Source organism: Pristiophorus japonicus, chromosome 4, assembly GCF_044704955.1.
Source record: "Pristiophorus japonicus isolate sPriJap1 chromosome 4, sPriJap1.hap1, whole genome shotgun sequence".
NCBI lineage: Eukaryota > Metazoa > Chordata > Chondrichthyes > Pristiophoridae > Pristiophorus > Pristiophorus japonicus.
In genome coordinates, this window is record NC_091980.1 from 273,664,616 (window position 1) to 273,678,005 (window position 13,390).

At 46.2% G+C, this 13,390-nt stretch overlaps 1 protein-coding gene across 1 annotated transcript in view; it reads left to right on the plus strand.

Annotated features, from left to right (window-relative positions):
* The window catches only part of slc24a4b (solute carrier family 24 member 4b), a 372,991-nt gene extending 360,564 nt beyond the window's left edge, over window positions 1–12,427 (plus strand). Inside the window, exon 16 of the mRNA XM_070877549.1 lies at window positions 12,197–12,427. Within this exon, the coding sequence (XP_070733650.1) occupies window positions 12,197–12,349 (153 nt within the window). The 3' untranslated portion in view covers window positions 12,350–12,427. The remainder of the gene's footprint in view (window positions 1–12,196) is intronic.
* Window positions 12,428–13,390: the final 963 nt, after the last annotated feature.

Here is a 13,390-nt window from a genome sequence, read left to right on the forward strand (position 1 = left end):
TCGCCCCTTCTGCGCCACCACCCAAGATGAATTTTTGGCCCATTTTTAAACTCCTTTCCTTACCACTACCCAACAACTGGAGAGAGAGAACACACTACCCATATCGCTTCTGAGAAGATCAAGCTCAATAAAAATGAACATACACCCCTACCTTCCCTACAGCAGAAGCACCTCGATTTCTGTGGGCAGGCAAGAGGCTATGCACAATCTTCCCTCTCACTGTGTTCTCCATTACAACATAATAACATAAGAACATAAGAAAAAGGAGCAGGAGTAAGCCATTTGGCCCCTCGAGTCTACTCCATCATTCAATAAGATCATGGCTGATCTGATCCTGGTCTCAACTCCACTTCCCCACCCACTCCCCATAACCCTTGACTCCCTTATCTTTCAAAAATCTGTCTATCCCCACCTTAAATACATTCAATGACCCAGCTCTGGCCGTTTGCCAGCTGGAGCACGGTCCTCCCAGAGATCTTTGGCCATGTATGGAAAACCAGTTCCGCCAGGCAATGTGACATTCCCAGACCCTCCGAAAAAGTCAAACAGCCATTACGGTCTACACCTGATAATTCAAAATGGTTTTGTGTCAGAAATTGAAGAATCCAGTAATTAAAATTAAACAATGTGCATTAAAAAGGCACAGGAGGTTTTGATGGCGCAATTCAAATGATGCAACTTTCAATGATGCGACTGAATTAACAGGAGTAGAGCATAGTCACTTTAATCCTTTCTTTCTGGACAGGCACATGAACCTAAGTGAAGACATTAATGATACCAAAACAAAATACTGCTGATGCTGGAAATCTGAAATAGAACCCGAAAGTGCTGTAAATACTCAGCATCAATGGAGAGAGAAGCAGAGTTAATGTTTCAGGTTGACGCCCTTTCATTGAAACTGGAAAAAGTTAGAGATTTAACAGTTTCAAGCAAGTACAGAGGCAGGGAAAGAGGGGTGGGGGAACTAAAGAACAAAAGGGAAGTGATATTTTAAGAATAAGGGAAGGCATAGTTTAAGAATAAGGGGTCACCCATTTAGAACTGAGATGAGGAGAAATTTCTTCTCTCAGAGGGTCGTACATCTGTGGAATTCTCTGCACCAGAGAGCTGTGGAGGATGGATTATTGAATATATTTAATGTGGAGATAACAATAATAATAACTTTTATTTATATAGCGCCTTTAATGTAGTAAAACATCCCAAAGCGCTCACAACAGTGTTACAGACAAACAGATAAATTTGACACCGAGCCACAGAAGAAATTAAGGCAGATGATCAAAAGCTTGTTTAAAAGAACTAGGTTTTAAGGAGCGTATTAAAGGAGGAAAGAGAGGTAGAGAGGCGGAGAGGTTTAGGGAGGGAGTTCCAGAGCTTAGGGCCCAGGCAACTGAAGGCACGGCCACCAATGGTTGAGCAGTTATAATGAGGGATGTTCAAGAGGACAGAATTTGAGGAGTGCAGACATCTTGTGGGGTTGTGAGGCTGAAAAAGATTACAGAGATAGGGAGGGACAAGGCCATGGAAGGATTTGTAAACAAGGATGAGAATTTTGAAATTGAGGCATTTAATAACTGGGAGACAATGTAGGTCAGAAAGCAGAGTGGTGGGTAATCTTGACTTGGTGCAGATTAGTACACGGGCTGCTGAGTTTTGGATGACCTCAAGTTTATGTAGTGTGGAATGTGAGAGGCCGGCCAGGAGTGAGTTGGAGTAGTCAAGTCTAGAGGTAACAAAGGCATGAATGAGGGTTGCAGCAGCAGAAGAGCTGAGGGAGGGGCGGAGGCAGGCAATGTTACGGAATCGGAAAAGGGCGGTTTTAGTTATGCCGCGGATATGTAGCTGGAAACTCATTTCAAGGTCAAAAAAGACACCTAGGTTGCAAACAGTCTTGTTCATCCTCAGATTGATGCTAGGGAGAGGGATGGAGTCCATTGTTTAGGGAACGCAGTTTGTGACAGGGACCAAAGATAATGGCTTCGGTTTTCCCAATATTGGAGAAAATTTCTGATAGACAGATTTTTGAACGATAAGGGAGTGAAGGCTTATGAGGAGCGGGCAGGGAAGTGGAGCTGAGCCCAAGATCAGATCAGCTATGATATTAAATGGCAAAGCAGGCTCGAGGGGCCAAATGGCCTACTCCTGCTCTTACTTCTTATGTTTTTATAGTGTGGAAGGCAGGAGTGATTAAATGACAAAAGGAATGATGGGGAAAAGCAAAACGGAGTGGTAATGGGACAAGAAAAGAAACAAAAAATGGGTCTAGAGGAGGTGTAAATGGCAACAGCAGAATCATTACCACCAGTTGCTGTCTGAAATAATAGGAGCAGTGATTATGATTTGAAATTGTTGAACTCAATGTTGAGTCCGGAACTCGTGTACGTCTTTCAGTTTAGTATAGTGTATTCGCTGCTCATGATGCGGTCTCCTCTACATTGGGAGACCAAACGCAGATTGGGTGATCGCTTTGCGAAACACCTCTGTTCAGTCCGCAAGCGTGACCCAGAGCTTCCGGTCGCTTGTCATTTTAATTCTCTGCCCCACTCCCCCTCTATCCTCACCCTCCTCCACTATTATAATGAATGTCAACGGAAGATTGAGGAGCAGCACCTCATCTTTCGATTAGGCACTTTACAGCCTTCCAGAGTCAACATTGAGAAAAGATCCCGGTTCCTGGTATAAACCATGTTAGACTTGTCTCATTTCAGACACTATCCAATTTATTTAATCTTCTGAGAGAAGAATTTGCAATGTAACCCTGCCCTCCCGCCTGCCTCCAACAGTATTTATGCAAAACTTCAGAAAATGTATCTGACGTTTCATAACCAGTAGCTTTATATTGCATGATATTTCCATGCTCCCAACAGAACCATTGTGTGGCCTACAGTATTTGATTGGCCAGCAATTTCAAATGAATAATATAAATGCATGCACTAAAAAGCAGAAAGGTTTACCATAATGCATTTTGCTTGGCCAATTGTAATTTTTTCCCTGCTGGTTGTTATGCCTGTTGGGTCGATCAGAATTATTTTCTGATAATGAAGACCTACATTCATTTTGAGCGTTAACGGAATTTTATTTTTAAAAACATGACATTTTTCGTATAATTGGGGAGTTTGTCAGAGATTGTGGCTAATATGGGGCTAGAACCTCCACTTTTGTGCTGGGCGATATTTCCTGCATGGGCGATTAAAAAAGGGTTTTCAGATCGCCGGCTTCTCGCCCATTCGCAAAGCACCTAGTCTCCATTTTTGAAAATGGGCATTACCGCGAGTGATCTGAAATGGGGGTTAGCATTACATTTTTTTGATCTTCTGCCTTAAAGTGTAGCCATCCTTAGCAACGGCATGGCAACGTTCGATTCCCGCGATTCAGGAGTTCAAGGGTCATCATGACATGCGCAGAAGAGGAGACAGAGAGAGGAGCTCAGAGGCACTGAAAGTGTGTGTGGCTGTGGTGTGTGCTTGTCTGGCTGTTGTAGGAGGCACGAGGGAGATTCACCAGCAGCAAAAAGCTTACTAAGCACCAAGAACATTGTTGGCACCAAGTTTTTGTCCAACAAATAAGATATAACATGGAAGGGATGGAGGAGGCCCTGGAGCTGGTAGCCAGGAATACTGATGGCAGAGGGCTCCCAGTGGTCCAGGAGCGCGGCACTGCACCCAAGATGCCGCACCCCCATTGCCATCCACACATGAGAGCCAAGAGCAACATCTTGCTTCTGGCTCAGAGCACATTCCCACCTTGGGACCGTCTTCTCCGGTATCCATCCAAGCAGCATTTCGGCCGCCACCCCCTCCCGCAATGGAGCATCGCCTAAGAAGCTCCTCGGCCAGGCGGCTGGGAGTCAGGAGGGGAATGGGTAGAGGTGGGGAGCTGGGGCGGTGGGGGGGTGGGGGGGCGGTGGGGGGGTTGGTTTGTACAGAAATATTAATGCATTCTGACTAATGTTCGGTTTAAATGTTTTTTATTTAACAAAACCTTGTAGCGTTTTGACTCAGATAGCTGCACCGTTACACGCTGGTGATTCCTTAACATCAAAGGGTGTAAGCACACTTAACTTCAATCAACTTAAACTTTAACTGTCACTAAGGTGATGCCCACCATTGATGTATGACCTGCACACCCAGCAGTGTGTCAGCCTTGGAAATAACACCAACGTTCTTTCAGGCAAAGCCATCATTGATGAGCTCCTGACGTAAGGCTCTTGCAGCTATCATGCCACCACAGGCCCTTTCATGCGGTCTACAGGGGGGCGGGGACATGGCTTCAGCATCAGCCTGATTGTGTGGGCCGATGTCAGCGTCTGCCTCCTCATCCTCCTTGATAGGTCCTTACTATACAGAATAAATGCACATGAGGCCCATGCTTGAGAGAAGGTCAGTCTGTGACCTGTCCTTTATTCCTTAGCACTCAAGTGCAGGAAGTGGGTGGAGCTTCCCCTTTTATATCTGAAGGTCCAGCTTAGGAGTGCCTCCCACACGTTCACCACCTAGTGGTCATTGTTCTCACAGTGTACAACTTAGGTCAGATTATACATGGGTTACAATGCTGGTTGAATACATGACATCCCCTCCCCCGCAAAGTCTTATTGGGATCACAGGTTGAGTCTCTCTGGTGGTTTACGCTCCCTTGCAGAGCGCCTGAGTTGGGGCTCCGGTTGTTGGGCGCTGGCCTGAGTGTCTGCTGTTTGCGATGCCTCAGGCCTATCCGGACTGCCCACAGTGACTGGGCTCTCCTCCCTTTGGTTCCTGTGTTCGGTCACCTGTGGTGGAGTAAACTCCACATCGTGTTCTTCCTCTGCTTCTTCTATGGGGTTGCTGAACCTCCTTTTTGTTTGATCCACATGTTTGCGGCAGATTTGTCCATTGGTAAGTTTAACTACCAGAATACTATTTCCCTCTTTGGCAATCACAGTGCCTGCGAGCCATTTGGGCCCTGCAGCGTAGTTGAGGACAAAAATAGGGTCATTTACATCAATACATCGCGCCCTCGCATTCCTGTCATGGTAGTCACATTGTGACTGGCGCCTGCTCTCGACAATTTCTTTCATGGTGGGGTGTATAAGGGATAACTGGGTTTTGAGCGTCCTTTTCATTAGCAGCTCTGCGGGTGGAACCCCTGTGAGCGAGTGTGGTCGGGATCTGTAGGCCAACAGGAGGCGTGATAAGCGGATTTGTAGGGAACCCCCTTGGATTCTGAGCATCCCCTGTTTGATTATCTGCACTGCTCGTTCTGCCTGGCTGTTTGAGGCCGGCTTGAACGGTGCCGTTCTGACATGGTTAATTCCATTGCCTGCCATGAAGTCGTGGAATTCAGTGCTTGTGAAGCACGGGCCATTGTCGCTGACCAATTGTCTGGTAGACCGTGGGCGGCGAACATTGCCTGTAGACTTTCTACCGTGGCAGAGGATGTGCTTGAATTTAAAATGTCACACTCGATCCATTTGGAGTCGGCGTCTACTACAACCAAAAGCATTTTTCCCATGAAAGGACCTGCATAGTCCACATGGATGCGTGACCAAGGCTTGGCGGGCCAGAACCAGGGGCTAAGGGGGGCTTCCCTGTGCGCTTTGCCTAGATGGGCACACGTGTTGCACCTGCGAACACAAAGTTCCAGATCTGCGTCTATCCCTGGCCACCAAACGTGTGACCTGGCAATTGCCTTCATCATGACAATGCCCGGGTGCTCATTATGGAGTTCTCTGATGAACACTTCTCTGCGCATCTGGGGCATGACTACGCGGTTTCCCCACAGTAGGCAATCGGCCTGAATTGAGAGTACATCCCTGCGCCTGTGAAATGGTTTAAATTCCTCAGGGCATGCCCAGTCCCCATTCAGGACACATTTCTTGACTAGAGACAATAGCGGGTTTCTATTTGTCCAGACTTTAATCTAATCGGCTGTCACGGGTGAGCCTTCGCTTCCGAAAGCTTCAACAGCCATGACCATCTCAGCAGCATGCTCGGATGCCCCCTCAATGGTGGCTAGTGGGAGCCTGCTGTGTGCATCGGCGCAGTTTTCGGTGCCCGGTCTGAGCCGAATTGTGTAGTCATAGGCGGCTAACGTGAGTGCCCACCTCTGTATGCGGGCCGATGCGTTTGCATTTATGGCCTTGTCGGCCAAAAGGGACGTTAGGGGTTTGTGATCTGTCTCCAGCTCAAATTTCCTGCCAAACAGGTACTGGTGCATTTTCTTTACCGCATATACACATGCGAGCGCCTCCTTTTCTACCATCCCGTAGCCCCTTTCTGCCTGGGACAGACTTCTGGAGGCATAAGCTACCAACTGTAACTGACCCTTGGCATTGACATGCTGCAACACAAACCCGACACCATAGGACGACGCATCGCACGTTAACACAAGTTTCTTACATGGGTCGTATAGCGTTAACAGATTGTTGGAACATAACAAATTGCGTGCTATTAAAAGCCCTTTCCTGGCTATCCCCCCAGACCGATTCGCGACCTTTGTGTAGGAGCACGTGTAGCGGCTCTAGCAGCGTGCTCAATTTGGGAAGAAAGTTACCAAAATAGTGCAGGAGCCCCAGGAACGAACGCAGCTCCGTCGTGTTATGGGGTCTGGGTGCTCTCTGGATCGCTTCCGTCTTGGACGCAGTAGAGCTGATCCCGTCTGCTGCTACCCTCATCCCCAAGAATTCTACCTCTGGAGCTAGGAAGACGCACTTCGTCTTTTTCAGTCGCAGACCTACCCGGTCCAGTCTGCGTAGCACCTCCTCCAGGTTGTGGAGGTGTTCTTCAGTATCGTAACCCATGATGAGGATGTTGTCCTGAAAAACCACCGTCCCTGGAATCGACTTAAGGAGGCTTTCCTTATTTTGTTGGAAGATCGCGGCGGCCGAGTGAATCCCGAACGGACATCTGTTGTACTCAAACAACCCCTTGTGTGTCGTGATGGTGGTCAGCTTCTTCGACTCACTCGCCAGCTCCTGGGTCATGTAAGCTGAAGTCAGGTCCAATTTTGAAAAAAGTTTGCCACCGGATAGCGTCGCAAAGAGGTCCTCCGCTCTCGGTAGCGGGTACTGGTCTTGGAGTGACACCCAATTGATGGTGGCCTTGTAATCACCACATATCCTGACCAACCCATCCGCCTTGAGCACCGGCACAATTGGGCTCGTCCAGTCACTGAATTCGACTGGCGAGATGATGCCGTCCCTCAGCAGGTGGTCCAATTCGCCTTCTATCTTTTCCCGCATCACGTACGGCACCGCTCTGGCCTTGTGGTGTACTGGCCTGGCGTCCGGGTTTATGTGAATCACTACCTTGGCGCCCCATGAAAGTGCCGATGCCGGGTTGAAATAATGAGTCATATTTGTCCAGGATCTGTGAGCATGATACTCGCTTCACAGAGGAGATTGCATTGACATCGCCCCATTTCCAGTTCATGACAGCAAGCCAACTCCTCCCCAGTAGTGCGGGACCGTCCCCTGGGACAATCCAGAGTGGCAACCTGTTCTCCGAATCTTTGTGGGTCACGACTACCGTGGCGCTGCCTAGCACCGGAATGATCTCCTTTGTGTATGTCCGTAGCTGTGCGTCAATCGCCGATAATTTTGGCCTCCTGGCCTTGGACGCCCACAACTTTTTGAACTGTTTGATACCCATCAGGGACTGGCTGGCCCCCATGTCTAGCTCCATTGATACTGGGATGCCATTGAGGAGCACTTTCATCATTATTGGTGGCGTCCTGGTGTATGAACTGTATACGTGCTCCACATGAACTCGCTGAACTTCAGCTTCCAGCGATTTCCCCAGCGTTCATTTCTGCAATTTCTGCAGGTATTTTGCTCATCTCTGCAAACTCCGGCTGAGTGTGTGCCTCCACACCTCCAACATGAGCTGTTGTTGGAAACAAAAGGCCCCTTGCCAGTCGATCATCCCTGACTGCCCCTGTGATTGTCCTCGAGTGCACCATTAACAGGTGTTGATGGCCCCATTACTGGCCGCATTGTCCCTTGCAATGGCGTGAATCGCCGTTCAACTTGCCATTGTCTCTGTTGAACTCCCCCTCTGGGTTCGACTACATGTTGGGGCATGTCCGATTGTCCTTGTCTGCCTGGAGAACTGTGTGCTGTTTTAACAATGTTGAATCTCTGTCCCAACCATTCCTTAACACATTACTTCTCGTCTGTTCTGCTAGTGGCCATGCTCGCATGGTTTAAATCTCAGTTTCTCGTCGCCATTGATAGGTCCTTACTATACAGTAGAAATGCACACGAGACCCATGCTTGAGAGAAGGTCAGTCTGTGACCTGTCCTTTATTCCTTAGCACTCAAGTGCAGGAAGTGGGTGGAGCTTCCCCTTTTATATCTGAAGGTCCAGCTTAGGAGTGTCTCCCACACATTCACTACCTAGTGGTCAGTGTTCTCACAGTGTACAACTTAGGTCAGATTATACATGGGTTACAATGCTGGTTGAATACATGACACTCCTCTTCCTCTCTCTGGTGAGGTAGATTGTCAGTCTCATCAGGCAATTCTTGCCCCCTCCTGATAGCCAAGTTGTGCAGCATGGAGCACACCACTACAAATTGAGCTCAGGGTGGTATTGGAGCTCGTATCCTGAGTGATTCAGTCATCTAAAGTGCTGCTTCAGCACTCCAACGATATTGCGAGTTGCTCTGTGGCTCTCGTTGTATCACCTCTCGGCTTCGGTGTGGGTATCATGCAGCGGGGTCATCAGCCAGATGGCAAGGCCATATCCTTTGCCACCAAGCATCTAGCATTGACCTTGTGGCTGATTGTTAAACAAGTCAGATACAGTGCTCTCACGCAGGATGTGCGCATCATGGATGCTGCCCGGAAATTGAGCATTCACTGCCAGTATAATTTGCTGGTGGTCGACAACCAGTTGGATATTCAGGGAGTGGAATCCCTTGCGGTTCCTGAAAACCTCTGCATCCTGAAAAGGTGCCCGCATCGCAATGTACGTACAGACTATTGCTCCCTGCACCTTGGGAAAGTTTGCAATGCTGGAGAAACCTAGAGCCCTCTCACTCTGTGCCTCCCTGGCCATAGGGAAGCTGATCAAGTCCCTCCTGTGTGCGTACAGGGCTTCAGTGACCTGTCTAATGCAGCAATGTGTGGCATGCTGAGAAAGTCTGCAAATGTCTCCAGCTGTGGCCTGAAAAGAACCCGAGGCGTAGAACGACAGTGCCGCAGTGACTTTGACCTTGACGGACAGTGCAGTACTGATGGTGCTGGCAGGCTGCAGATCTTTGTGGAAGTGCCGTCTCCGAAGGCAGATGGTGTCGGGCAAGTTGAGGTAAGAATGAACATAAGAGCATAAGAAATAGGAGCAGGAGTAGGCCACAAGGCCCTTCGAGCCTGCACCACCATTCAATAAGATCATGGCTGATCTAATCATGGACTCAGCTCAACTTCCCTACCCCTCCCCATAATTCCTTATCTCCTTATCATTTAAGAAATTGTCTGTTTCTGTCTTAAATTTATTTAATGTCCCAGATTCCACAGCTCTCTGAGGCAGAGAATTCCACAGATTCACAACCCTCTGAGAGAAGAAATTTCTCCTCGTCTCAGTTCTAAATGGCAGCCCCTTGTCCTAAGATCATGCCCTCTAGTTCTCGTCTCCCCCACCAGTGGAAACATCCTCTCTGCATCCACCTTGTCAAGCCCCCTCATAGGCTGATCCCGGAGATGAGGGGGTTACCTTATGATGATAGATTGAGTAGACTGGGTCTTTACTCGTTGGAGTTCAGAAGGATGAGGGGTGATCTTACAGAAACATTTAAAATAATGAAAGGGATAGACAAGATAGAGGCGGAGAGGTTGTTTCCACTGGTCGGGGAGACTAGAACTAGGGGGCACAGCCTCAAAATACGGGGGAGCCAATTTAAAACCGAGTTGAGAAGAAATTTATTCTTCCAAACGGTTGTGAATCTGTGGAATTCTCTGCCCAAGGAAGCAGTTGAGGCTAGCTCATTGAATGTATTCAAGTCACAGATAGATAGATTTTTAACCAATAAGGGAATTAAGGGTTACGGGGAGCGGGCGAGTAAGTGGAGCTGAGTCCATGGCCAGATCAGCCATGATCTTATTGAATGGCGGAGCAGGCTCGAGGGGCTAGATGGCCTACTCCTATTCCTAATTCTTGTATTCTTGTGTTCTTGTATAATCTTATACATTTCTCTAAGATTACCTCTCATTCTTCTGAATTCCGATGTGTAGAGGCCCAACCTACTCAACCTTTCCTCATAAGTAAACCCACTCATCCCTGGGATCAACCTAGTGAACCTTCTCTGAACTGCCTCCACAGCAAATATATCCTTTCATGGAAACCAAATGGTTTCCATATTTACGTAAATGGCACGCAGTATTCCAGGTGTGGCCTCACCAATACCCTGTACAGCTGTAACAAGACTTCCCTGCTTTTATACTCCAACCCCTTTGCAATAAAGGCCAAGATTCCATTGGTCTTCCTGATCACTTGCTGTACCTGCATACTATCCTTTTGTGCTTCATGCACAAGTACCCCCAGGTCCCGCTGTACTGCAGCACTTTGCAATTTTTCTCCATTTAAATAATAACTTGCTCTTTGATTTTTTTCTGCCAAAGTGCATGACCTCACATTTTCCAACATTACACTCCATCTTTCAAATTCTTGCCCACTCACTTAGCCTGTCTATGTACTCCTGCAGCCTCTTTATGTCCTCCTCACACATTACCCTTCCTCCCTTCTTTGTATCGTCAGCAAACTTGGCTACGTTACACTCAGTCCCCTCTTCCAAGTTGTTAATATAGATTGTAAATAGTTGGAGTCCCAGCACTGATCCCTGTGGCAACCCACTCGTTACTGATTGCCAACCAGAGAATGAACCATTTATCCCGACTCTCTGTTTTCTGTTTGTCAGCCAATCATCTATCCATGCTAATATATTACCCCCAACCCCGTGAACTTTTATCTTGTGCAGTAACCTTTTGTGTGGCACCTTGTCAAATGCCTTCTGGAAATCCAAATACACCACATCCACTGATTCCCCTTTATGCACCCTGTTCGTTACATCTTCAAAGAATTCCAGCAAATTTGTCAAACATGACTTCCCCTTCATAAATCCATATTGACTTTGCCTGACCAAGTTTTGCTTTTCCAAATGTCCTGTTACTGCTTCTTTAATAATGGACTCCAACATTTTCCCAACCACAGATGTTAGGCTCACTGGTCTATAGTTTCCTGCTTTTTGTCTGCCTCCTTTTTTGAATAGGGGCGTTACATTTGTAGTTTCCAATCTGTTGGGACCTCCCCAGAATCCAGGGAATTTTGGTAAATTACAATCAATGCATCCACAATTCCTGCTTCTCCTTGTACTGGCGTGAGGTGTAATGTCTGGTCCTCCTCATCAGTCTGTCACATCTTACATTGGGCACATAATGCAGTGGAACATACCTTCAGTCGAGTCTGCTGCATGTAATTGGTCACCAAGAGAGGGTGAGAAAGGATAGGCCCCATTGCAGTAGTTCTCTGTTTTCCACCGATTGGTCACAAACAAGGAATGTCCTGACGAAGACACATATTCAATTCCAATCGGTCACAGTATGGTCAAGATGTTTTTAGAGATGTTCACATCAACTCAACGACCTGCAGAGTACATCCAGACTCCGCCGCGGGTGAAGCACAGCAGCCTTTTGATGGATGCAACATGTGATCTGGAACATGGCGTCCATAACGCTTTGATTAGTTCCGCTTAGTTCCACTCCACAGCCGCTAGTTTCGGTAAATATGCTCTTTACGACAAAAAAAAAGTGGGTGGGCGGTATTATTGAATCTCGGCGTTAAATCAGTGTGGAAAGTAACGCTGGGCGATATATGGGCATTATATGTCAGTTCAGCAGTAAAATGGGTGTTAAGTGGGCGTTAAGCATGCAAAAAAAGTGGAGGTTCTAGCCCATGGAGTTTGGATAGTCCCCATTAGTTTACTCCACACAGAGGCAGCATATTCCATGTTTCCCCAACTGCTTTCTTTGTTTTCCTGATTTAAGTGTGAACATTATTCTAAGGACTCAACACAACTAATTGTTGGAATGAAAAATATTGATTGATTCTTAATCTTCAAAACTACCTGCTATCTAAATGTTGAAAACTGGCAGCTTCTTATACAGGTGCATGATAAGGTGAATGCCTTTCCTTTCTGCTGTAATAACTGTATATATTTACGGTTCCAGGTGGCTGGTATCCACGTGAATGGATGGAAACTGGATAAAAAACTTGGTATTTATGTGCTCACCCTCTATGCTGTTTTCTTGTGTTTCTCAATAATGATCGAGTTCAATGTGTTTACTTTTGTCAACTTGCCAATGTGTCAAGACAGCACTTAAACACATTGAACTGCCACTGGAGAGCGTCGAACAAAGAACCTTCCTAGGCTCGTCTTGCATTTCTTTCTTTCATGTGCAAAGAATGTTTTTTGGGCTACTTTGAAAGTTAAATTAGCTTTTAACACGGAGCCAAAACTAATATTTGAAAAGAAGACTGCTGATGGACTGCTATAACGAGCTCTCACTGCCTCCAATGGAGCTTTTAAGAAGTACGCCTGTGAATTTTCGACTTGTCTACAACATCTGGAGTACAGTGTTCATCTGGATTTTAAGTTCAATTTACAGCCTCCTGCTTGTGCATACAAGCACAAAGTTATAACGTATTAAACAGCAAGAGTGCTACAAATCAGTCTGTTTCTCACGGGACTTTATCACACATGGGAAGTGATTTGTTGGGCAGTCCTTTCCAACCTAATTTTATTAGGCCACACTACATGTTGAAGCTTGTCTCTGTTTTTGTTCAGTAATTTAAAGAGTATATATTAGAATTGTTTGGACTGGAACAAGATCATTTGTATATTTGGTGATAGTAGATTCAATAATGAATGAAAATGCTAAAGTTCTTGTACATTTCAATAGCAAAGTGTATATCCAGATTTTAAGTTTGAATTTTGATTCATAGTATTTTGATATTATGTTATATATACATATACATATATAGAGAGCATACGAAAGACAGAGTTCCTTTTATGAAAAGATGAACTTTGTGCACATTTTTAAACATTTAATTCATTCGTTCCAGTTATTCATGAATTAATTCTTGGATGAGTTATAAAGTGCAATATAGTTCCTGCAGCATTTTATGATATTTTTGGCAATATCAGTATTACTCCTGTATGTCATCCTCACTATATATGATGTGCACACTTCCACATATAACAAGAATCTCCGAGTAGGGACTTCTTGATTTTTTAACAAGTCTTTCATTACAGCCTGGGAAAATTGAAGAAAAGGGATGCTAGCCCTTTAAATTGTATATTTTCACATTTAATAGTTGCTTTCTGCATGAAAGGCAATGGACAAAGAGCAAATGAATCTTTC